The sequence below is a fragment of the Alexandromys fortis genome, unplaced genomic scaffold (genome assembly GCF_014885135.2).
Source record: "Alexandromys fortis isolate MF-2015 unplaced genomic scaffold, M_Fortis_MF-2015_v1.1 scaffold_157, whole genome shotgun sequence".
Taxonomy (NCBI): Eukaryota; Metazoa; Chordata; class Mammalia; order Rodentia; family Cricetidae; genus Alexandromys; species Alexandromys fortis.
Genome location: NW_026068041.1, coordinates 3,251,304 through 3,277,628, shown reverse-complemented (window position 1 = coordinate 3,277,628; position 26,325 = coordinate 3,251,304). Strand labels below are relative to the sequence as shown.

Genomic DNA, 26,325 nt, shown 5'->3' with positions numbered 1-26,325 from the left:
CCCCCCCCCCCCCTTACCTCCCCCTCTCCATGGGAGACAGAGGCAGGTGGACCTCTGTGAGTTAGAGGTCAGCCTGGTCTACAAGAGCTAGTTCCAGGACAGGCTCCAAAGCTACAAAGAAACCTTGTCTTGAAAAAAACCAAGGAAAGAAAGAAAGAAAGAGAGAGAGAGAAAGAGAAAGAAAAGAAGGAAGGATTGTTATGTAGCCTAGGCTGGCATAAAAATGTAAGATCCTCTTTCCTCAGCTTCCTGAGCACTGAGATTTACAGGTATGTATTACCATGTCTCAATCCCAGCTTTCTTAGGAACTTACAGTCACCAGCCCTCCCTACTTGAACTAGGGGAAAGAATACTGCTACAGCCTCCATGGCCTTGGAGATATTGCCCAGGCCACAGCGCTCACCCAGATGCAAGAAAGGATACAGCATGTCTTGAAGGGCTGGCTGGGCTGGGAAGGTCCTGGAACAAAGTCTCTCCAAGGAGGCCTGCAAGGTCTGGATTTTGTTGTGGTCAGTCAGGAGACCCGCACTCTGGACCTGCAGGAGAAGGGACAGGAGAGACAGGCCCTCTCTAACTGTCCCCCACCACTCACATTCTTGACTTCCCAATGGCTTAAGTGGCCAGAGCTTCCACTCGCCACAGAGAAGACGGTCTCGAGGGTCTAGCCTCATACAGCTGTATAGTATCCTTTTCCCACTCACCTGCAGGAAGAAGCCACGCAGAGCCTGGAGGGTATCATTTGGGAGAGTTGACAGGTCAGCCAGTGCTTCAGCTTGCAAAATAAGACCCACCTCTTCACGAGAGAGGATGTTGTTGCTCCGGTACTGCACAAACTAGCCCAGAAGAAAAGCCAATAATTAGAAGAGATGCTGTTTCTGTGCACTGCTGTGCCCAGCACTGACCAGGGAACACCATTCTCAAGTCCAGAGTCCTGCTTCTAAGGGCCGCACTGGTGAGAATGGGTGGGGTTGTCTCACAGGGGAACAGGGCAAATGAGGTAGACTGAGATCCAGAGAGAGCTGGCCTTAGTGACTTCATCAGGCTCCCTCCCTCAGCCTTGCACTGCAAACTCATGGCCAAGATGGACTGAGTGTGGTTCCTGTAACCTCCCTATGTGCTCTTGACCCTACTACTTCCACCTCACTTCCCAAAATACTGTCTCCTTCTGCCTATTGCTCCTTTAAGCTTCAGCTGACACATTACTTACGCTTCACAAAAGCAATGAATTCTCTCCGTGTTTTCCCCTCTGATTTATTTGTGGGTGAGCTTCACTGTCAGCCATGAGCTTGTTCCTTTGTTCTTCATTGAGCAAGAATTATTAATGTGCCAAATACTCTGTGACTCAAAATATCAAACTTAACTCCTTGTCTTTCATTTTCTTGTCTTTCTCATTTTCTAGAATAAGGGACCTCTGGAGGCAGAGTATGTGACTCTGGGACATCCTTAGTACTTAGACCTGTCATGTGGCAAAAGAACTTGGCCATCGTTTCATTAAAGAAGTAAGAGAAAATGTGTCCTAAGGTTAGATGTAGCTATTCACAGGAAATCCCTGGGCAGGTCTCTTGTAGGGAGAAGGCCTACAACTGCTCCTTAAAGATTAGGGTCACCTAAAATACCTTTGTGTTTTGAACTTCTTTAGCAACACCCTGCTGGTATCTTCCAACCATAGGGCTATCCTGTCTGCACTTACCACGGTCATAAGTCTCAGTATCTCAGGTCTAAGGAAGGAATTCTCTCCAGCATCCAAGAGGGTGAACAGCAAAAACCGATTCCAGGGCTGGGAGGCCACATGGAGTGCTGTAAGAAACATCAGTCCCCGTGGTTAATGCTGTCCTTCCAGAGACCCGGGAGCATGCCCAAAGAGGAGTTTCTCCTATTGGCTTAAAACAGGCTGGGTTCATGAGGTCTCTTGCCTGGACTTCTACCCACCTATCTGGACTCTCAGTAAAACAGTCTATCCCATAACTGTGAGAGGTAGACAGCTAGAAAGTCTCTGCTACTTAAGAGCACTGTGACCACGATTAGGCAGCTCACTTGAACACTCTGGTGCTCAGTGCCCACGTCTTACAATGGGCATACAGAGTCCTCTGCATGGTTGTCAGAGCACTGGAGTGGTAAGATGATGGGCTGATTCCCTCCCATCTTGATCATGGACAATGAGAGAATAAGGACGGTTTCTACCAATGTCTGGGCTCCTGGCATGCAAGTAGTCCAGCAAGGCTTCCAGACAGCCAACACAGGCTTGCGATAATAGAGGATCTTTCTGGGGAAACAAAACAGAATTAGAGTCAGGATTTATTTGTTTTTCTAAGACAAGATCTCATGTAGTTAGGCTGGCCCCAAACTCCAGGAACATCATATATATATTAACCAATAAGGTTTAGTTTTTTAGTTATTTAGATTTGTTTTTCAGATATGGAATACAATACTGTAGATAACTTTAAGTACTTGTCAGAGCCATCTGTCATGTACAAAGCACAATATTTATACTAAGTAACACGTTTTTGTGAAGCATACTCTTTTATTTTTCCTGAAACAGGTTTCACTATTACATTCCCTGACTTAGATTCTACTGTGGAGATCAAGCTGACCTCAGACCTGGGGCAATCCTCCTGCTTCTACTTCCCAAGTACTAAATTAGGGGCACAACAAGGCACCCAGTTGTAACAAACTTTCGAAGAAAGACTTACTTACTTCTGTTTTATGTATACGAGTGTTTTGCCTATATGTATATTTATGCGCTATATGTATGCCTGGTGCCCACAGAGGCCAGAAGAGGGATTGCAACCCACAGAAGTGGAATTACAGATGGTTGTGAACCACTGTGTGGCTGCTGGAAACTGAACCTGAGTTCTCTGACAGAGTATCTAGAGCTCTTAACAACTGAACCAGCTCTACAGCCCCCAAAGATATATTTATTTTTATTTTATATGTATGAGTATATGTATGAAAGTGTACCATGTGAATGCAGTACCCACAGAGGCCTAGAAAAGGTCACTGGATCTCTGGGAACTGGAGTCATAGATGGTTGTCATCACCCTTGTGAATGCTGGAAACTGAACCCAGGTCCTCTGCAAGAGGAAGGAGTGCCCTTAAAAGTTACCTTTTTTGGAAATGTGATTTGTTTTAGAAAAGGAGATGGACCCTGGGACCCACTAAAAGGTTCACCCATAAGACACTGGAAGACTTACAGTGTGTCTAAACCAGCAGAACCTGGTTTACTTTTTAAACATCAGAACCTTTTATCAAACAACACTTTAAACTCTAACAAACACATGAAAAATTCACTATCACCAGTCACTTGTTTAATGGTGCACAGATGTGTTGCATTCTTTAATGCTGCACTTGTTTAACTCTGTGAAGCTGTGTTACTTTGCCTGTCTAAAACACCTGATTGGTCTAATAAAGAGCTGAACAGCCAATAGCTAGGCAGGAGAGGAATAGATAGGAGGAGCAAGAAAAAGAAGACGAGGACCCCAGGGGCCAGCCACACAGCCACATAGCTGCAGAGTTAGAAAAAAAGAAATACAGAATAAAGAAAGGTGAAGAGCCCAGAGGCAAGAGATAGTTAGAGAGAAACTGGATCATGTAAGTTAGGAAAGCTAGCGAGAAACAAGCCAAGCTAAGGCTGGGCAATCATAAGTGAGTCTCTGTGTATTTATTTGGGAGTTGCGTGGTGGGCCCTCAAAGAGTTAAAAAAAAAAAACCTACAGACCTGTATCTTATATGCCTTCTAAAAGACTCCTTTAACTACCCTAACTATACTATCGGCTCTGTTCCTCTAGAAGGCCCTAATACAATGACCCGAACTCTTGGTCTTCCTGCCTCCACCTCCCAAATGCTGGGATTTCACATACAGGACTCAGTGGCTGCTCTGACGGAAACATTCGTCTCCTGAGAGGAAGCTGTCTTTTCCTGCTGTCCCACTGCAGGGGCCTGTTCAGCCGGAGCCTTACCTGCACCAGGAGGTTCTGAAGCCCGATGAGCAGGGACAGCACCTGTGATGTTTCCAGTGGAGCTAGGACAGTGTCCTCAGGAGTTGGCAGTGGTTGGCCCCCTGAGGGCACCAAGGCCACCAAGGCAGAAGAGAATCTTTGCTTCAGGGCTGTCCGCAGGAATCGTAGGATGGCAGCTAGAAAGAGGAGACTCCTGACACCCCATTCCTCCTCCACTCCCATCTTCTACCCAGAAGGGGAAATGGTGCTGATAGAGAATTATGGTCTGGGCGGGTGGTCCTGTCTAAGAATCCAAGGGAAAGTTTTTTTCTCCCACTGTGAAGTCCACACCGTACCTGACAGCAGTGCAGACTTTTTCTTTGGAAAGCTGAGAGCCTTCAGTACTTGGCTTAGTTCCACAGATAACATCTGATGGACCTGGCAGAGAAGCAGAGAAAGGGGCTAAACCCAATCAGTGTTTTGTAGGTGGAGGTAGAAAATGGCTGCCCACTTCCTATTGCACCTGCTGCATCAAGACATGGAGGCGACAGAGCCCTCTGAGCCTTACTGTCCTGATGCCAGGAGTGTGAGGATGATCAAGCCTGCACCTAGAGAACTAACTCATCCCAGAAAGTACAGAACTAAGTCATCCCAAACAGCACAGCCTCCAGGAAGCCTTGTTCAGCCTCATCTGCAGCCTGGTCTCTGGCTCTACTCACCTAACCCGGAACACCTAGAGTTCGACACACCAAATCAGAACCTTGGCTCTTGCCAAGGGTGGTGGCACATTGTTGCCTTGAGAGGGGAGGATTGAAAGTTCAAGGCCAGCCTGAATTATCTAGTGAATCACTAGATAAACATAGCGGGTAAGTCACGGAATCTCTGCCTCCAGAGTTATCTTGGAGACTGGTGCAGGAGCACCATAAGTAAACATGAGTCAAATGTCCAACTGAGCAGCTGGACAGCGTGGCGGGTTCAAAACCGGTCTGTTCTGTCCTCCTCCATCAGAACATGAGCTGCCAGAGGGCAACTACTTCTACTCCGCTCGACTCAGAGTCTAGCACAAGGAAATCCCTTACATATCTGAGACTGAATTAGGGCAGTGCAGCTGGGTGGGAGCAGGTTGCCGGCTAGGTATATGCTGATGGCCAGGCGCAGTCAAGAAGGAGGAAGGAGGGCAGCCTTCTACCCAGGCACATGACCAGAGAAGTGAGAGTGGTCCAAGCTCCTCACAGAGTAAAACAGGGAAGGTTCTGTTCTGAATCACCCATGGGGCCATCACAGTGACACATACCTATAAAATCATATCTGGGAGGCCGAGGCAGGAGGATGAGGAGTCAAAGGCCAGAACCAGCTACCTAACAAAATCTGAGGCCTGTCTGGGTCACAGAAAAGGAGACAGGCATGGCTATACATGCCTTTAATCCCCCCATTCCAATGGCAGTGGCAGGCAGATCTCTGTGAGGTGGAGATCAACCCAATCTACATAGCCAGCTCCGGGGCTACAGAGAGGAACCCTGTTTCAATAAATAAATAATAAATAAAAATCAGCCCTAGGCAATGCCACACAGGGTCTGCCACAGCACAGAACTGCCATCATTTGTCACTACCACAGAAGCCAAAGCTGATTTCCCTTCTAACAGAGAACTGGCCGTGCTGGCTGCTGCGCAAATACTGCGGAAGCCAGAGATGGTGTCTGCCCATGAGGAGCAGCTTGGGGAAGAGCTAGCTGTGTATGAAATGGCCAGGAGTGGAGCTCACAAAGGACCTTGTGACGACAAGTTCCTCCAGAAGGAAATGAGGGTTTCTGTGGAGATGTCCGCTGCTTTCGTGTTCTCTGCGTCCACCTCCAACAATGACAATGACAGCTAACTACATGTGACACTCTACATCTTGCCGGTGGGCACTACAAGGTCACAGCTGGCTCCTGCCTTCTTGTCTAAACAGATCTATGTTTTTTCACTCCCTCATTCCAGCCACACATACCAGCTTATCACTAAATATGTACCCATGTCCTAAATTCGTGCATCTTTATGCCCTTGCTCACATTGTACTCTCTGCCCTGGAGCACCTTCCCCCACTACCTTTATCAAGTAGTCTTCCTTCAAGGCTTTACTTAGAAAACACATTCCCTAAGGGTAGGGCAAATGCGATAGACATTTTTATTTCTCTGTGCCCAGAATACAGCCTGACATGTAGGTGATCCATTCCTGTTAAAAAAAGAGTAATTTAAACCAAGCTGCCAATAACCCTGATTCCCTTATTGTTGCAGGTAAGAACTCTGAAACCCAGTATAGTATTTTGCCAAGGTCACACAGCTAATATGCCACGGAACTGGGGACAGAACTCAGAATGTTACCTCTTCTGTGAGCGCTATCTCACGTCCCGAGGATACGGCACTAGACACTTACCTGCAAATTGCCATCGTGCTGCTGGACAGAGATGGAGGCAGTGAGCAGCCAGACAGAGCAGAGCAGTGGAGTCCTGGGAGAGCCTGCTTCCGTCCAGGTGAGGGCCAGCATCTTCTCCAGGAGCTCAACCAAGGCTGTGCAGCTCAGCAGGACAGCAGCTGCTGCAGGGAAAGGGAGAGGGGCAACCGTCTAGCTTACCACCTCTATGATACTGGGTACCTAGTAGGGCTTGGAGCATACAAAAACAAACAATGGCTCATTGAGGGGACCTAAGGAGCCTTGTACATTGAAGAATCAAAGCCTACCAGATTTTGAGTCTCATTGTCAACCACACACAAACACCTAGTTACTTTTTAGGAAGAAAAACCCAAGGGCACCAAGGACCCCTGACACTGGTCTCTTGAGTGACTCTGTTGGAGCCCCTGTACCTCTTTTCTGGCTACTGGGTGTGGTTCGATGGAGACTCCAGTACAAGAAGTTGAAGGAGGGCTGCAGGATGTCCACATCCGCAGGGCTGCACTTCCCACACAGCTTGCTGACTGCAAGAAACCAGAGTCCACGGGTAGCGTACGGCACAGCACTCTAGTTTAAGCACTTTTACACCTCACACAGATGTGGGCCAACAGTTGGCTGGTTTCAGATGCCAGTCTCGGGGGAGAAGACAAACACTGTGTTATTGCCAGTGGAAAGAAGGAAGGCGACAAACTTGAAGGTATGTTTGTCCACACCCTCCATCTGGACAAGCCGCACGAGCAACCCACAACCAACTGGCAATCTGAATACAATGTTAGGAGTTCACTTGTCAAGGGTATCCTCTTACTGTGCATGTGCCAGCCTGCTACCTGTATTGGCTGGTTTTGTGTGTCAACTCAACACAAGCTAGAGTCATCAGAGGAAGGAGCCTCAATGGAGGTAGTGCCTCCTTGAGATCCAGCTGTAAGGCATTTTCTCATTTAGTGATCAGTGGGGGAGAGCCCAGCCCATGGTGGGTGGAGACATCCCAGAGCTGCTGCTCCAGGGCTATAAGAAGGTAGGCTAAGCAAGCCTTGGAAAGCAAGCCAGTAAGCACCTCCCCTCTACAGCCTCTGCATCAGCTCCTGCCTCCAGAATCCAGCCCTGTTTGAGTTCCTGTCCTGACTTCCTCCGGTGATGAACAGCAATGCTGAAGTGTAAGCCTAATAAACCCTGCTCCCTCTTAAGTTCTGGGATCACAATAATGAAAAATATTTTTTTGTTTGCTTTTGTTTTTCAAGACAGGGCTTCTCTGTGGCTTTGAAGCCTGTCCTGGAACTAGCTCTTATAGTCCAGGCTGGCCTCGAACTTACAGAGATCTACCTGCCTCTGTCTCCCAAGTACTGAGGTTAAAGGCATGTGCCACCACTGCCCGGCTTAATAAACATATTTTAAAAAGATGCCCAGAGAACTGTGGACTGGATGGCCTGAGTCAGCTGTGAGACAGGGAAGACAACCGACCAGATATTGGGAAGCGTTTCCTGACACAGACTGCATCCAGAAGGCCTCTGTGTGCCAAGCACTATACATCTACCAGAACACATATTTGTATCTCAGCCCTACATGAGGGATGCTCCATTTTTACCTATGAACTCAGTACAGGCAAGGTGGCTCTGTATACAATTATGAATAGCTAACATGCAAATGTCTTCCTGTCTTCACTACATCTGGTACCTATCCTACACTGATTGTTGGTTTGCTGTTTGGGGTTTTTGTTTGTTTTTTAGAGTGGGTGTCTCCCAAATATTCCTTTACAATGAGCAGAGGAGATCAAAAGATGACCCTAGGAACAGACTGACTTGTTCACATTTTCCGAACCGAGTGGGCCCCAGCACGCTCAGCCCCAGGCCTGTGGGCACTGTCTCAAGCAGCCAAGTCACCTTGATGAAGCAGCTTCATGGCCATGCTGTCCAGTTCTTGCTCCGACTCACTCCTGAGCTGCACCAAGGAAAGGAGGTTCAGCAGCAGTGGCAGGTTCCCCGAGGCTATGGAGAACAAGAACCGGCTGCTCAGAGAGCTAAGCCCAGACCACCCAAAGGTCGAATACCAGCCTGCCACAAACAGTCCCAAGTAAGGGCACTTGACTCTCATTTCTTCTCAGGAGGGACAGCAGACACTGGGTGCCAACTCTAGGGAGCCATTGGGAATTCATTACTTCACTAAAACCCATTAAAAAACACGTAAAAACGGACTTTTATTCCTACTTTGCAGTTAAGAAAACAAAACTCGCCGGTGGTGGTGGCACACGACTTTAATCCCAGTACTCGGGAGGCAGTGGCAGACGGATCTCTGTGAGTTCGAGGCCAGCCTGGTATACAAGAGCTAGTTCCAGGACAGGAACCAAAAGCTACGGAAAAACCCTGTCTCGAAAAACAAACAAAACAAAACAAAAAAGCTCATAGTGATTTCTCACAAGGGTCCCACTGATACTGCAAGGCGGATGTCATGGCCTGATTGCTTGTGAGCCCCCAGCTCCTATGCCGAAACCCTAACCTTCACTGTGAAGGGGGACCACTAGGAGCTGATCGAGTCATAAGCCATTGTCACCATGGATAGGATTAGCACCCAGTAAAGAGACTCTGAAGAACTAGTCACTTGTCCCTTCTGCCGCACAAGGACACAAGATGTCTGAACATGCACTCTCACCAGACATCAAATCTGCTACTATCTGGACTCTGGATTTCCCAAGAACTGTTAATAATATCCCATTGTTCACGAGTCACCAAACAAAGGCAGAAATTGAATACAAACCTAAATCTATTTTCGATCCTTCCATCCTTTTCACTTAATCTCTTTCTTTCTTTCTTTCTTTCTTTCTTTCTTTCTTTCTTTCTTTCTTTCTTTCGTCAGGGTTTCTAAGTGCAGCCCTGGCTATCCTAGGGCTCCCTTTGTAGACAAGGCTGACCTCAAAATCAGAGATCTGCCTGCCTGTACCTGCCAAGTTCTGGAATTAAAGGAATGCATCACCATACCTGTCTACAATGAATCTCAAAAAAAAATGTGTTTTTGTTTTGAGACAGGGTTTCTCTGTATAGCTCTGGCTGTCCTGGAACTCACTATGTAGACCAGGCTGGCCTCAAACTCATAGAGATCGGTCTGCCTTGGTCTCTCCAGTGTAACACCTGGCCTCAAATTTTTTAAATTTAATATTATTATTATTACTATTATTAGTGTGTGTGTATTGTAACGGGGGAGGGTGCAGCAGCACATACATAGAGATCAGAGGACAACTTCATGAAATCAGTTCTCTCCATCCACCTTTACATGGGTTCCAGAAATCAAACTTGGCTTGGCGGGCTGTTGAGCAAGGCTGCTCAGCTGTCACCTGCTGAGCCATTTGGCCAGTCCAACCCTTACTGTAAACAGTACCATTGTCAGATACATTTTGTTCTTCCCTGGAAAGGAAGGGCTTGGATCCTCAAAACTCCAGGGTTCTTTCAGAAAGTGGACTTGGGAACCACAAGCCTCTTCCCACCTCCCCTTGATGGCTCAGAAAGTTAGTTTAAAAAAATAAGATTCTTGGCTCAGGTGTGGCAATGATAGCTTTAATTCTAGCACTCAGCAAGCAGAGACAGTGGATCTTCGTGAGTTCGAGGCCAGCCTTCTCTACAAAGTGAGCTGCATGCAGCCAAGGCTCCACAGGGAGACCTTTTTAAAAAGAAATCAGATTCTTGAGTCAAGCATGGTGGTACATACATACCTCTAATCCCAATGCTCTAAAGACAGAGGCAGATGGATCTCTATGAATTTGTGGCTAGCCTGGTCTATATGAGACTTTCTCTCAAAACCCAAAAGCAAAATCAGATTCTCAAAGAAAAAAAATGTCAGCTTCTTTAAAAATAGCTGAAGACAAATCAACCCTAATTTTGAGTTTCTTCATACTGAAAAGCCAGCTTCTGTGACTGCCAGCATATCCTCCTGGGGCTCCCTGGGTATTCAACACATCACAGATCCACCCTACTCCCACAGCCCTGCTGGCTCCCCAGCCTCCTCCAGATTTGCACTTTCCTTTTCCCTCTGGGAGCTGCCATTTTTGTGACAAACAGCTCTGTGCACATGCTGTGCACGGTAGGGACTGGCCTGATTTTTCTTCTGTTGCAAAATCTGATGCTCTTTCTTAGAGCACACTTCACCAAAATAGAATGGTCTACCCTAGATGTCAAAACATGTCCAAGGAAAACTGACCTCCTGAGGCGGGAGCTTCGCACTCCACCAGCAGGCGCTGCAGAATGAGCAGGAAGTGGCCTCGGATGAGACCACCCACCTCAACATCTTGATTCTCCCGGATGAAGGTCCCCAGGACAACCAGGACCTTGCGGGCTGTGTCCACAGGGCTGGAATAGACAAGGTCCTGAGAAGAGAAGGAAGCCAGAGCTCAGAGGGCACACAGCCAGGGACAAGTAGATAATGCAGGAAAGAGTCAGGGACCATACCAGGATGATGGTTTCACAGAAACTGAGCGAGATCTCATTTAGCACCTAACTTTGTACCAAATGCCCTGGTGGATGAACGGACTCCTCACAAATCCTGGAGAATAGTCCCATCGTATTACAAGAAGCAAACACGGACATTCTACGATTTGCCCGAGGTCATATCGAGCCAGTAAGTGGCACCAAGGATGTGACTGTATGCCTCTGGACTCAGGATGTCTCTCTCTTGTAGTTAGAGGCAAGAAGTTGCTTTTAGGACCAAGAACCTGAGAGCCAGAAGACGACATAGAGGGCAGAGATGTCACAGGTCAGGAGAAAAATAGGTTGGGAGAGATTCAGGGACAGGAAGTGAGGACCAGGTTAGGCCCCTTCTCTGCCATGGCATTTGCCCATCCCTGCCCCAAGCAGTGAAGGACTTGGGTTCAGGGAATGGAAAAGGACATTTTGTTTTGTTTGTTTTGCTTTTGGAGTTATTTTAATGAGCGTATGTTGAAGGCAAAGCAGGCAGAAGGCACACCAGGCACTGTCCCTGATAGCTCCTGGCACCTACCAGCTCAAATACGCCAATGCCTTTGGGCAAGTGAGTGTGTCAAGCCAGTTATGATAGGGTGCTATGAATCCAAGGTCGCTCAGACGCCATCCAGAGAACATCTCCCAGTGCAGAGAAATGTGACTGCAGGGCACTTCAGCCAAACAAACCCTGATGACCTCTGGGCAGGCAGGACACAATGGGGAATCGTGAGCATAGGGCTTGGGCTTTGGAGAAACAATGACAATATCAGCAATTAGAACCTAATAACATAGGTGCTGCTCTGTTTATGTATGATAGCCATACATTTGTCTATACATTTATCTTTATTTATTTATTTGGTTTTTCCAGACAGGGTTACTCTGTGTGATCTTGTCTGTCCTGGAGCTCACTCTGTAGACCATGCAGGCCTCGAACTCACAGAGATCCACCTGCTTCTGCCTCCCAAGTGCTGGAATTAAAGGGTGCACCACCATGCCTGGCTGTCTATACATTTTTTTTTTTACATCTTCCTGATAACTTTAGGTATAACTCCAATTTACAAATGGGGAAACTGAGGCAGATAGATTAGTTGTCTATCAACTAATCTAAAAAATAGTAGAGAACCAGACAGAGTGCTACAACCTCAGCACTCAGGAGGATGAAGCAGAGGAATTCCATGTGCGTGAGGCTAGCCTGGGCTAGGTATTAATTTCTGGGCTAGCCTAGGCTACAGAATAAGATGGTGTCTTAAAAAGAAAAAGGAAATAGTAGCGCTGTAAATTCTACTCCAGAATGTGTTAATGAAGGGGAGGGGTGAAGCGGCTTTATCTCTGACACTTCATGGATACTCAAAAAAAAACATCTCTGAGAAGACAAAAATCACAAATTGGAGGGCTAAGGAAAATCAAGATAATTTCAGAGATAGATGTGTGGCCTAAGCCTAAAATTCTAGAACTCGGGGGGGGGGGGGGGGGGATGGGTGGATCTCAAATTCACCCACCTCCTCTGCTTTATGCTGAAACCTAAAGTAGGAATAACTTACTCAGGGTCAAGAGAGAAAAGGCCAAGTCAGTGTCCCTGCCATCCTTTGCTGGCCCTTCCTTGCTCCGGTGTCACAAAACTGCTCCCTCAGACATCTGTGAATGTTAAAGGTCTAAAAGGAGAGGGGTTGCGTGGTCTTTGTGGGCCGCAGTGAATGCGGCGTGCTGGTGTGCACCTCCTCACACGGATTGGTGAGAAGGTGTTGGGCGGACCCATGGCCCACTGCGTTTTCAACTGTCCAAAGCTGTGCAGACTCAGAACAGAGCATCTGTGACAGCCTTGTTTTTCACAGCCGAACAATGTGCGTGAAAGACCACCCGTGGATAAGAGTGGCGATTAAGGCCTTTGTTTTCAGCTGCTAATTACCCATATCAAAACCAGAAAATGGTCCCAGCATATATTTTTAGACTCCTTTCCCCCCTGTGGCTAAAAGCTGGGAAGAAATGGTAGGAATTCTATGTGTGAACAGCAAGCAAAGTTGTGCCTTGCTGTTCTTTTCAGCACTGATGTTTCTAGGACCTACTTCAGTAAGGCTCGGTAGCTGTGGTCTGCAGTCCAGGCCATGATCCTTATCACCTTGGGCAACTCTATTAGCATCTCTGAGTATTATCCAGCTCAGACTCAGAGCCAGGGATTAACAAGCGATTATCTGTATGCGGGGGCTTAATATCTCTCAAACTCCCCCTCCACCTGCTGTCTCCATTTTATCTGAAACACAGGAAAGCCTCCTTTCCCAGATCTCTAAACAGCATCCAGTCCTGAAGGTGGCTCCTTCCTATTGAGCTCTAGGCAAAGGGAAGTAAAAAACTCCTGGGGCCTGATGTAGCCACCTCCAAGAAGAGATGAACGGGACAGTTTACATTCGAGGGCAAGGTCTGAGCCGGGAGGATAAAATGGTGCACCCCATCCCTTCCTGAGCACGTGGAATCTAAGGATTTGGTCTTGTGAGATTCACTTTCTTTTTGGTTTGCTTCTCCTAAGTGTTTATTTCCTTTGACACTGGTGGCCCAGGGCAGTTTTCAGGGTAGTCTCCACCCTAGCAAGGTCCAAACTATGAAAGGCACAGAAAGAAGAGATAACGAGCTGCATTGTTTTCATATGAATTATAGATTTTATATGTTTACTTATTCATGAACTCGGTACTTCATGTGTTCCAAGCACAAGCTCTATCACCGATTTACACCTCCATTCCAAGGAGCTCTGCTGTGCCAAAATTCTCCTGTACACTGTAAAGATTTGTTACTTGTATTGGTTTAATAAAACGCTGATTGGCCAGGAGCCAGGCAGGAAGTATAGGCAGGGCAACCAGACTAAGAGAATTCTGGGAAGAGGAAAGGCAGAGACAAGAGTCACCAGCCAAATGCAGAGGAAGCAAGATAAGAAAGACTCACTGAGAAAAGGTACCAAACCATGTGGCTACACATAGATAAGGATTATGCGTTAATTTAAGTTGTAAGAGGTAGTTAGTAATAAGCCTGAGCAATAGGCCAAACAATTTATAATTAATATAAGCCTCTGTGTGTTTCTTTGAGACTGAGCAGCTGCAGGACCAGGTGGACAGAAACTTCTGTCTACAGAGCTTCATGTTAGGAAAAACTGCCAAGTACATGGTTGGTATTACAAGACTGAGTCTGGAGTGGTCAGAAGTGAGGTGTAGACTTGACTCATCAGCATATAGGTGGAGGCTACGAGAGTCTGGGACAGGTGACCAACCCAGGAGAGATGCACTGAGTGAAGACAGCTTCAGACAGAGCTCTGCAGAATACTGTCCTTCAAGACCTAGCCAGGGCACAGGGAAATCTCTAAGGGACTCAGAAGGAGCATCAGAAGAAGGGTGAGGAAAATCCGAGAGATGGCATACCTTAAACCAAGAGTGGGCCACTAAAAAGAAAGAGGACAGCCGTCAATATCAATAGGTCACTTAAGATGATTACCAGCAAGCCGGTGGGAATCAGGCAGAGACTTCCTTGTTATAATGGTGATGCAGTGTTAAGGAGCATCAGGGTCTGAAGCCAAAGGGTGGAGGAATTAATGAGATGGAGGTGAAAAGCTAGAGGAGACAATTACTTCTAAGAGTTGGGCTGTGTCAAGGAGGGAAATCAAAACATAAAGAGCAGGAGGCAGGTACTCGGGAGCCTGTAGGTAAAAGGAGAAGGCCTTCAGAGCAATTGGAGAATAGTGCGCAGGGCTTACACTCACACACAAAAACCAATGTCCTCTCTCCTTCTCTCTATCCCTTCTTCTTCCTTCTCCTGCTTTTGTTCTTCTCCTTCTTCCTCCTTCTTTAAACTCACTGTACTATAGAGGATGACCTTGAACTTCCGATCCTCCTGCCTCCACTTCCCTAGTGATGGGATTACTGCTGTTCATCACCATACTAGTTTATGCAAACTGGGATGAAACCATGGGCCTCCTGCACGCTAGGCAAACACTCTGTCAACCGAGTTGCCTCTCCCCAGGCCTGCCATCCATGAATGCAGAAATGAATGAGTGCACCCACCAGCAAAATGAGGAGGACGCTAGGCGTGCTTCTGAGCATCTGGAACAGGGCTGCCAAGCCGGCAGGAAGGACGGCACATCCAGGAGACGAGTCATGATCTAGGTTCTCATAGTTGCACTCTTCCCAAGAAAACCAAAGCTCCAGGACACGATACCCGAACCTGCTCATCAGCTCTGGGTAGAGCAGGAAGAGCCTGAGCAGCAGCGGGTGATGGGTGTAGACCAGGCGCAGGTCTGAGATGCCTTCTAGGAATTTCCTGATTGCACTGATCACAGTCTGGAGGGAGAAGAGAGCAAAGGAATAGACCTTGCAGAGGACCCGAAACCCCAATGACTGAGGTATCTCAGCATCCCAGGGAATCTCGCTGATCATCCCAACGGCTTGGAGAGAAAACCCCACAGTGCTTGGCTCTAACAGCAATTCTCAGGCAGGAGCAATTTCCTCCCTGTGTGATGTTTGGTAGGGTCTGGAGATGTTTCTCATTGTCATGACAGGGGAAGTGCTGCTGGCATCTCCTGGGGAGGCTGCAGGGATGCTGTTAGATACCCTACAAAGCCCAGCAAAGATCCTCCCAGGGGAAAACCCCAGTGCAAGATAAAGTAGTGCTGAGGCTGAGGAGCCCAGGCCTGTCATGACACCTCAGTGTAAGATGATTATCAATCTTTCTGTCTGTCTCCTACCCCAGACTGAAAGTGCACCTAGCAGTGGGCCTGCCTCAGAAGGGAGAAAGCAGATATGTCATGTACTAACCACCAGCAACCACCCCCTTCCCATGCAAAACTGATCGGCATTCACATTCCTTATAGTCTTGATAGTAAAGAGTAACAGAAAGGCTAGATTTGATTGGAAACTGCTCAGGAGATCAGCAAGACATACCCAAGTGTGTCTGGGAGGGCATTTTCAGAAAGCCTAATTACGTGGGGAGGCGGGGGAAGAGCTACCCTGAATGTGAGTATTACCGTCCAAGAGGGTGGGGGCTTGAACACATAAAGGGGAGAAAGGGGAAACAATCCATTATAAATGTGTGGCTCGGCCGGGCAGTGGTGGCGCACGCCTTTAATCCCAGCACTCGGGAGGCAGAGGCAGGAGGACCTCAGTGAGTTCGAGACCAGCCTGGTCTACAAGAGCTAGTTCCAGGACAGGCTCCAAAACCACAGAGAAACCCTGTCTCAAAAAAAACAAAAAAAAATGTGTGGCTCAGCTGGAGGTGATGGCACGTGCTTCCATTCCAGCAGAGGCAGGCAGATGTCTGAGTTCAAGGCCAGTCTGGTCTATACAGTGAACTTCAGGACAGCCAGCGCTTCTCAGAGAGACCCTGACTCAAAAACAAAAGCAAGGTAGGTTGTGGCTGAGGTAGCTTTGTGAGTCCAACAGATGCCTCAGTGGTCAAGAGCATCAATTGGTCTTGCAGAGGATCTGAGTTCAATTTCAGACAACTAACAACCATCTGTAACTCTAGTTCCTGGCCTCCAAGAGCGTCTACACACATAAATAAACATACATCTTTTTTATTTTGTTTTGTTTTCCTGAGACAGGGTTTCTCTGTGCAACCCTGGCTGTCCTGGAACTTGCTCTGAAGACCATGCTGGCCTCAAGCTCACAGATATTAAAAGGGATTAAAGGTGTGTGCCACCAGCACCCAGCTAATAATTTTTTTAAAAGTAGAGGGAGAGCTCAATTGGCTTGCTTAGCCTGTACGAGGCCCTGGGTTCTATCCCCAGCACTGTATAAACCAGGGGTAGTGACAGATGCCTGTGATCCAAGCTTTGAGGAAGTAGAAACAGGAGAATCAGAAGTTCAAGAACATGATTAGCCAAATAATGAGTTCAAGGCCAACCACAGGAGCTGCTAATTCAAAAAAGCAAGAGTCAAGATCGTGGACTACTTTTATTTTAGAAAAAAAGAGAGAGGGAACCAGCAAGTAAATGTGATATGTAGTTTTGCACTGTATCTCAGATTAGAGAAAAATCACTACAAAGAACATTATTAGTTTAAGTAGTAAAATTTGGTGACTAAGGTTGTATAGCTCAGCAGTAGATTGTTTTGATAGCATGTCTAAAAAGCAGCAGGTTCAATCCCCAGTAGACCCCACCCCAAAAAGTGAAATTAGACAACGGACTTAAGGATTGAGTATAGCAATAGTATCTCTAGATTTTGTTTGCTTGAGACAGAGCCTCACCCAGATTGGCCCAGAATTTACTATGTAGTCTAAGCTGGCCAAGATCTTCCTGCCCTAGATTCTCAAAGTATATAAATAAAATAAAATGATATAAATAAAATATTGCGGTGTTAGGCATGATGGTGCACTCAGAAAGCTAAGGCCGGGGGATTATTTCAAGTTTGAGGACAGCCAGAGTTATAGCATGAAACCCTGTCATAACTCCCCCTAAATCAGGCTGTGGTTGTGAATTACCATTTACATATTTATGGAAAAATTAAGATAAGACTATAGCTCAATAGAGTGCTGGCCTGCCATGTAAAGGCTGTAATTTTTTGAAGTATTATATAACATTATGGATTCATGCCTAAAAGGGAAAGCCTGGAGTCTCATTCAGTTCCTTCTTGGCTCCCACACCAGCAGCAGACGTGAAAAAGACCCAACAACCCAGCCTTGCTACGCACCAATTGAGAAGTCACTGGGACTGCTCCCATCATGCCTTTCTCCTCTGTCTCTGGCAGTCACAGAAGTCCAGAGTCATCCCCTTTGGGCTCAGGACACACCCTTTCCTGTCCTCCTGTCCTGTCTCACTCAGCTCCCCAAACTGTGCACTGTGCCCTCTGACCCAAACACAAACAGTTACTGAAAAATTCTGTGTTTTCAAACTTCTCTGAACACCCCCCTCCCCTCTGCTGCTTCGATTCCCTTCCAAACACTCACTGGCTTGCCCTTTAGCCTCTTGAGTGGAGGTGTTTTCTGTCCCACCTCCCTACTTCCAGAACCCTGAGTTCTAAATTCTGTGACTTCCTCCCAGTTTCTTCCACCTGCCTCAGCTATTCATGTCTGTGGTTCTGTCCACTCAGGCCTGAAAACCTGGGTTCAGTCCCTGAGGGCCACACATTGAAAGGAGAGAACCCACTCCTGCTAGCTGTCCTCTGACCTCCACAGGACTTCTGTAGCATGCCTGTTTCTAGCTTCTGTGCAGACTACATGCATGTTGGTAAGACATACATGGAGGCAAAACACCAATACACGTAAAAAAGATGCAGCAGGTGTGAAAATATAAGAAACTTTTTATTTCTTTTTTGAAAATTGCTAATTAAAGGGAAAGAATCACCGGACGGTGGTGGCTCACACCTTTAATCCCAGCACTTGGGAGGCAGAGTCAGGCGGATCTCTGTGAGTTCGAGGCCAGCCTGGTCTACAAGAGCTAGTTCCAGGACAGGCTCCAAAGCCACAGAGAAACCCTGTCTCGAAAATCAAAATAAATAAAATAACTGGCGAGGGCAGGGCATGGTGTTTCTACCTGTGAACTCAGCACCCAGGAAGTATGAGCAAGAGGACCAAGAGTTCAAGGCTATCCTTGACTATACAGGAAGTTGAGTGAGCTGAGTTCCAAGCCAGTCTCAACTAAATGAGACCATGTCTGAAGACAACAAGGACTAAATAAAGAATGTTAAATTCAGGCCGGTGAGATGACTCAGCAGGTCAAAGTCCATGCTGTCCAAGACTGACCGTCTGAATATGATCCCTGGAACTTGTTTAGGGCGGAAGGAGAGAATGAATACTACAGAGTAGTCCCCTGACCTCCACACATACGCTTCAGCATGTGTGCACACCCTTAACACAGACATCGTGCACACATATACACTCACACAATAATAGCCACGCTTTTAATCTACAAACAGAAAAAATGATAGAATTAGGACAGTATTGTGTGGAAATCTCCAGTGAAGTAATGAGAGTAGGCAACAATCACTGGAGGCTGCTGATAACCCACAAAGACAAGCAATGGGACCCTGTGTGCTAGGCCGCACAGAGTCATGTCATGTTCTTTATGCTTCTAATCCAATGAAACTTAATCTCTTTACATCACATTTGGACCAGTAGCAATTAAAAAAAAAAGAATAAAAGTTAATTGGTATTACACACCTTTAGTCCCCAAACTCAGGAGACAGAAGTAGCCAGATCTCTTAGACTTTGAGGCTAGCATGGTCTACAAAGTGAGTTCTAAGCTAGCCAAGGGTACATAGTAAGACCTTGTCTCAAAAAAAACAAAATCAAAAACAAAAAAATTGTTACTGTAAACCAGTGATACAGCACTTGCCTGACATATACAACACACTGAGTTCAATACCCAGCACTGAAAAATCAAGTAAACAGAGCAATAAAAACAGTCTGCGGTAGCCAGGCAGGGGATGAACATGGCTTTAATCCTAGCACCTGGGAGGCAGAGGCAGGCGGCTCTCTGTGAGTTCAAGGCCAGACTGGTCTACAGACCCAGTTCTAGGACAGCAGGGATGACACACAGAGAAATCCTGTTTGGAAAAAAAACCTATATATTCTTAGGTAAAAACTGAGAAGTTCACAGTCAAGAAATTGAAGTGGGGCTGGAAAGCTGGCTCAGTGGTCCAGAGTACTTCCTGCTCCTGCAGAGGACCAAGTTCTGTTCCAGCACCCACGTCACATAGCTCACAGCTGCCTCCAGGGAATTTGACACCCTCTTCTGGCTTCCACAGGCCACCACACAGTTGTGCTACACATTCACTTAGATACACGCACACAACAATAAAAATAAAATGCATTTTTAAAAGACATAGAAGCAAACTTCTAAGAAAAATATTCTGCTATGAGTTAGACACTGTTCTTGATTTCCGGGACTGAGAAAACTTGTACAATACAACTGTCACCACCATTAAAGTCGGTGGGAAGTTTAAAAAAAAAAAAAAAAGATCCAATAGCCAGGTGTGGCAGGGCATTTAATTCTAGTTTCTTGGAAGAGTGGGGCAGGAGAATTCCAAGTTTGGGACCAGCCTCTGCAATTTAGTGAAATCCTGTTTCAAAATAAAATAAGAAAAAAAAAGTCTAGGAATATAGTTGAGTAGTTGAGCATAGCATGTGGAAGGCCTTAGGTTCAATCTCTAGAACTGCCCTATACATACACACATACAGAGAGAGAGAGGAGAGAGAGAGGGAGAGAGAGAGAGAGAGAGATCCACAATCAGTCCAACTAACAATGGCCACTCAAATTGATGCGTTGTCATCGCAGCTCCCTCAAAGCACAGAGGTGGCACCAAGGACAGACGTGTGCACCTAGAGAAAGTTATTTTCATTTTTTTTTTTTTTTTTGGCAGGGGTTGTTGTTAGAGGCAGGCTACCCAGGCTGGCCTTTATCGTCTCCACCTCACTAGCATTATAGGTGTGATCCCACGTCTGGCTTAGCTACTTTCACTTCGGTCTCCATCTTCTTACCTATAAAATGGAAATCACAATCTCCACCAGCCAGGGCTGTCGAGAGAATTAGTGAGTTTATAGGCTCGCCGTGTGTCAGCACTGTCCTCTCTTGTCCCACGGCACTTCAGCTCAGCCTCGCTCTGCCATCCCTGTCTACACAGATCACCACGCTCTCCCAAAGACCACAGAGGAGAGCCCCAGGCCTTCTCGTTCCTACCTCGCTCAGTGAGCTGTCCCTGTCCTGGCACACGGCCAGCAGGTAGAGGGAGGCTTTGCAGGCCGCTGGCGGAGGGCACTCGCCCTGGTCCTGCAGAGACAAAAGGAAGCTCTGCACAGCCACGAATAACTCTGCCTCCGGGACAAACCTGTTAACCAGAAGAGCCTGAGTGAGAAAGGCAGAGCTGCCGGGCTGGTGCAGCCTCCTGTCCTGCAGCCCCATTCTCCCTCCGCTCAGCGTCCATCCCCAGCACGCCCACAGCCTGGTCATTCCAGGCACAGTGGGTTGTATAGACTTTCAAAGCACTGTCACACGTGTGCAATACAAAATACGCTCAAACGCGTGTGCACAGATGAACACAGACACATGCACACATGCATTCCGCAGAACTGGGTTACAGATAAAAGCCCCAGGACTCAGCACCGGCGGGTCGCCAGCTCTGAGAACTGACCTGTCATCATGGATATGAGCCAGGTAGAAGAGGAGCAGGATGCAGTACTGTCTCTGGCGTGCAGCGGCCTCCACATACTGGCGATCTGACAGGAAGGCGAGGCTTTCTCGGGTCCTGCTGCTTATCTGGGGCAGTCCATGCTGCAGGAACTCGGAGACTGCACTGAGTTCTGAGAGGTGGCAGGTGGGGGAAGCCCGCAAAGAGAAGACAGGAAAGCTGGAAATGAGGCCTGAGGACCACTGCACATAGATACTACACGGGGCACCCAAGGGCTGCACCGTGCAAATTAGAGGCTTCTCTTCCCTTATGCAGTTCTCAGTATCTCAGAAGAGACTGAACATGTGGAAGGACACAGACAGTATTCATTCATTAATTCACTCACTCATTCGTTCATTCCTCTGATATGTTTCCCGAGTGGCTTACTCTAGAGCAGACTGTGAGACCTACTGGAGTCCCTGAAGGGAGAGAGTGATAAGACAGAGGACAAGTGGTCAGTGCCATGTTCCAGGGTGGAAACAGGAAATCAGGCTACCTCTGGCGGAGGGGGCAACCTTAAAGGGCAGAGAATTACAGAGGATAAGCAGAAAGCAGGCAGAAAATGGAGAGAGAGAGATAGGGGATGACCCAGTCTTCATCGTGATGAAAGGAAGAAACACATTCAACACCAAATCTAACCCACAAAGACAGGATAACATGAGTGCATACATGAAACAGTGATTGTCCTATGTTATCTCAAATGATAAGTCTAGTATAGGGGAATTTCATGAGAAATAACCCTGCAATCATTGTCTGATCTACCTGTGTCTCACCAGGCATAGGGGAGAACTCAGAGAATATTCAACAAAAGAGAAGATTTCTAACAGGAGGCCGACACCCACTGTTCTTCCTGCCTGGGTCCTGCATGCTCTCCTTTGGTCCCCTGTCTGACACAGCCTCCTCTCTTCTGTCTTCCTCCATCCCTCTGCCCACTTTTATTTCTTTCATAGTGCTATGCCTGACGTTGCATTTATTGTATAACACCTGCCTTTCTTACTGAAGATTCGGGCCTTGTCTCCCCAGCTCTTTCACTAGCACCTGGCACAAAATGTATGCACAAGAACTACTTCATGAGTGAAGGAACACAGAAATAGAATGAACTATTCGAGAGACACTGAGTCCTGGGCTGATGCAGACCAGGAGAGTGTTGGTGTGGGGATGGGGTGGCGCAAAGGAGACAGTTGAGAGAGAGGATTTAGACCCAATAAACTCCAGGGTCCTTCTCAACCTTCCAGAGACTAACATCCCAGGATCCTTGGATCCCATTAGTGACTCTACTGTTATTCCACGTCCTTAGAAATCATTCTAGAACTCCATCAGTGTACCTTCTAGCAAGGTGATCTCATTGCATTGACTCATTATACAGCCAATCAGCAAGACTAGCAGACTGGAGAACCGTCACGGGACTCAGGGGTGGTCAGATCACTTCATCTTTCTTACCTTCTTGGGACAATGGTTCTGTCTTCTCTGGAGCTGAGAGCAGATTGAGGCACATGTAGTAGAGGAAACTGGAACACACCTGATTGAGGGATGAGTGACTTGAAGGGGGAAATAAGAGCAAAAGAGGGAGCATTACTACTTGGGCTCCAGCACCATTAGCCCAACATGTGCTAAGACATCACTGCCTTGTGCCAGAGCCCAGTGAAAGTCTAATCATGGCTACAGCAGAGGAGACCCTAAGGTGGTTAGAAAAAGTAAGTAGCTGGGGAGGGGAAGTGGAGAGATGGCTCAGTGGTTAAGGGCATTTGCTGATCTGGCAAAGGACCCAGGTTTGGTTTCCAGCACCCATAATGGACAGCATTCAAACACCACTTCTAAGGGCTCCAATGCCATATTTTGCCTCCATGGGCACAGCACACATACAGACAAGTAGGTACACACACACACACAAAATAAAAGTCAAAAATATTTAAAAGTAAATGTGTAACAGCTGTCATGTTTGCAACAGGCACCTGCTCCTGTGGGATCATTGAAAGCTTCCTGAAACATACACTAAGGCAGTCTGCCCAAACATACAGCACGCAAAATACACTAAGGAAGGCTTCCCAAAATACAACACACAACATACACTAGGGCAGTCTGCCCCAACATACAACATGCAAAATACACTAAGGCAGTCTGCCCAAACATACAGGGCTGAAGAGCAGTACAAATGTAAGAAGTGACCAGACATGGTAGTAGTACATATCCATAATTCCAGCTCTCAGAAGGCTGAGGCAGGAGGATCCAGTCTGGGGTGGACAATTTGCAAATAAAAGAAAAGAAGAAAGAAAGATAAGGAAGAGGAAAGAGGAGGATGAAGAAAGAAGAGGAAGAAGGAAGAAGAGGGAGGAGGAAAAGGAAGAGGGAGGAAGAAGAGGAAGACGACACTGAAATGCAGTTCTGACCTTGAACCCAGACTGACTCCTGAATAATCTTGACTGTGAGCTACGGAAGGAGTGTGACGCTGTGATCACTTTGTAAGCTCTGGACAGTGGTAAATTCCAGATGGGAAGGTACAGAAGGAAGATCTAGAAAACTAGCAAGACACTAAAATACTGACATCCACTCTGAGCAAAAGTTGATCCTCTGAAATCACCGGACTGGCAATAACTACAAGTTGATAAACACTGTATCCTTTCCTCTGCAGGCCTCAGTTTCTCCATTAACTGAGATTACACAAATGATCTCCAAGAGCCTGCGGTGTTTATCTTTCCTTGTGAACTTGACACAACCTAGGCTCTCCTCCAAGAGTTGGTGAGAAGTTGTCTGTATTGGGGTAGCCTTTGGGCATGTCTTTGAAGGTTGTATTAACTAAGTTAACTGATGCAGGAAGACCCAGCCCACTGTGGGTGGCACCGTTTCTAGGTAGGGAGCCCTGAACTCTATTAGAATAAAGAAAGTGGGCTGGAGATGGCTTAACGGTTGAGAGTGCTGGCTGCTCTTCCTGAGGTCCTGAGTTCAGTTCCCAGCAATCTCATGGTGGCTCACAACCATCTGTAATGAGATCTGGCGCCTTCTTCTGGCCTGCAGGCATACATGCAGGCAGAACACTGCATACATAATAAATAAAAAAGAATAAAGAAAGCCAACAGTGTGAGCAGCCAAGCAAGCACGCATTCATTTCTCTCTCTTCTTGACTGTGGATACGATGTGACCAGCTGTTTGAAGGACCTGCCTTAACTTCCCTATTCTAAGCTGAAACAAGCCTTTTCTCCCCCACGTTGTTTCTGCCAGGGTGATTTATTGCAGCCACAGAAACGAAACGAGGACAGAGCCCTCCCAGTTTTGATGTGACAGCTGCCCGCTCACATATCACCTTTCTATGGCAGACGAATCTCAACTCACAGAAGCACCTTCAGCTCGTGTGTCAGTTGCTGGGCAACACTGACAAGGTTTCCAACACACCAGGGTCCCACGACCGAACCACCAACCAGACACTCCTACTTGTCCGAGCAGAACTTTTTCTGGCCCCTGCTGTCCAGTTCTGCAGGAAGCCATACGTACCTCTGGCCATTGCAGAACTTGGCCTTCAGCTCCAGGGCCAGCCGTATGAATGATGAGTCAGCTTTGGGGAAGTGGGGAAAAGCAGAACTGTTTAAACCGGGCTTGTCACAGACACTGGCAGGTGTTGGTGTCAGGGTATTGGTTTTGTAGTAATGGAGCCCGGCTCACCAGGATCTAGTAGTGGTTAACTTCTGAGACTCTGCTTTCATTATCTGCCCCTCATAGGTTGGGAATAAGTACATCTTTTGTTTGTTTGTCTATTTTTACAGACAGGGTCTTACTGTGCAGCCCTCAGCTGGCCTGGTACTGGCTCAGTAGACCAGCCTAGCCTCGAACTCACAGAGACACACCTGTCTCTGCCTCCCAAATGTATGCCACTACCACCTGGTGGGAATAGCACACCTAACAAATGCTTACTGCGTATCTCTCTCTCTCAATTATGTTCTATTATAACATGGCACTTTCTGCAGACACCAGAAAGGGCCTTGTTGCTTCTACCTTGTCTCATCTTTGTAGAAAACAATCTAGCTTCAGATTCGGAAAGAAGAGTGGTAGTCATTGTCTTATCCCTATCTCTAAACTGTCTATGTGAAGGAGACTGGATCTCGGACCACAGACCTGACAACAGCTTCTGTCTTAGCTAGTGACCCTGGCCTAGCTTCCACTGCAAAGTTTCTCCTAGGCTTCTCCCTCAGATTGGCTTTCACTCCCAGCACCCACATCAAGTGGCTCACAATTACCTGTAGCTCCAGGGAGTCTATGCCCTCTTCTGGCCTCTACCGACAATTACGAGCAAATACCCTACACACATAACACACACACACACACACACACACACACACACACACACACGCCTCAAAAACAATCGTTAAAAAGGAAAGAAAGCTCTAAATACACAGTCACAGGATTACTTACAGTGTAACCCCGGGCAAGTTCCTATGTCTCCCTGATAACTCAGTTTATCCATCACTTCAGTGAAGACTATGTGTAATTCCCATGAGTTTTTAATCCATCAATATATGTAAAGCATATCAAATAGTGTCTCAGACAGTGATGAGGAAACCTTGTTAGCCAATTATCTTTAAGAGGTGGATCTAAGTTAAGGCGTGGCTTTCTGGGACCGGGAGAGAAAAGAAAAAAAAAATCATGCTCTCTGTGTGATTCCTGTAGGGCACAACTGAGCTTGGACTTCTCATTCCTGTTTCAGGGTTTTCCCCTTGTAATAAATAAAAATATAATTGTTTTATCCTTTAGCTAGCCTGGTTATTTCCTGAATCGAGCTAATTTCTACAACACAGTAAGAACTTAAATTATTGAGGAGGGAGAAGAAAAAAAAAAAAAAACAGAGGCCAGGTGGCCAGTAACATGGCTCAGGCACTTTCTACCAAGACTGATCACCCAAGTTGAATCCTCATGACCCACACAATAGAAGTGGAGAGATGATTTATGTAAGTTATCCTTTGATGCACACATATACACATGACAGGAAGAAGGAAGATAATAGATGGCTAGTTGGATGGTAGATAGATAGATAGATAGATAGATAGATAGATAGATAGATAGATAGATAGATAGATAGAAAGAAATGGAAGGAACCTCAATGGACCACTAAATAGCCGGGCGGTGGTGGCGCACGCCTTTAATCCCAGCACTTGGGAGGCAGAGGCAGGCAGATCTCTGTGAGTTTGAGACCGGCCTGGTCTACAAGAGCTAGTTCCAGAACAGGCTCCAAAACCACAGAGAAACCCTGTCTCGAAAAACCAAAAAAAAAAAAAAAAAAAAAAGGACCAACACCAATTTAGGAGGGTCTACTCTTTGGTTTTTGTTTGGGGTTGTTTTTAGTTTTTTTTATAATATCATTTTTAAAGTTGTAAAGGTTTTTTTTTTGTTTGTTTTTTTTTTT

The 26,325-nt window shown here is 46.7% G+C and overlaps 1 protein-coding gene across 1 annotated transcript in view; it reads right to left on the bottom strand.

The window, feature by feature from the left end:
• Positions 1 to 26,325, bottom strand: part of Mei1 (meiotic double-stranded break formation protein 1) — a 59,640-nt gene that overhangs the window by 777 nt on the left and 32,538 nt on the right. Inside the window, exons 16-30 of the mRNA XM_050165705.1 lie at positions 24,423 to 24,483; positions 22,377 to 22,474; positions 20,901 to 21,069; positions 20,450 to 20,597; positions 14,841 to 15,116; positions 10,544 to 10,709; positions 8,239 to 8,343; positions 6,775 to 6,885; positions 6,347 to 6,507; positions 4,292 to 4,373; positions 3,957 to 4,132; positions 2,182 to 2,263; positions 1,691 to 1,797; positions 702 to 833; positions 424 to 536 (exon numbers count right to left, since the gene is read on the bottom strand). Coding sequence (XP_050021662.1) covers positions 424 to 536; positions 702 to 833; positions 1,691 to 1,797; positions 2,182 to 2,263; positions 3,957 to 4,132; positions 4,292 to 4,373; positions 6,347 to 6,507; positions 6,775 to 6,885; positions 8,239 to 8,343; positions 10,544 to 10,709; positions 14,841 to 15,116; positions 20,450 to 20,597; positions 20,901 to 21,069; positions 22,377 to 22,474; positions 24,423 to 24,483 — 1,987 coding nt within the window. The remainder of the gene's footprint in view (positions 1 to 423; positions 537 to 701; positions 834 to 1,690; positions 1,798 to 2,181; positions 2,264 to 3,956; positions 4,133 to 4,291; positions 4,374 to 6,346; positions 6,508 to 6,774; positions 6,886 to 8,238; positions 8,344 to 10,543; positions 10,710 to 14,840; positions 15,117 to 20,449; positions 20,598 to 20,900; positions 21,070 to 22,376; positions 22,475 to 24,422; positions 24,484 to 26,325) is intronic.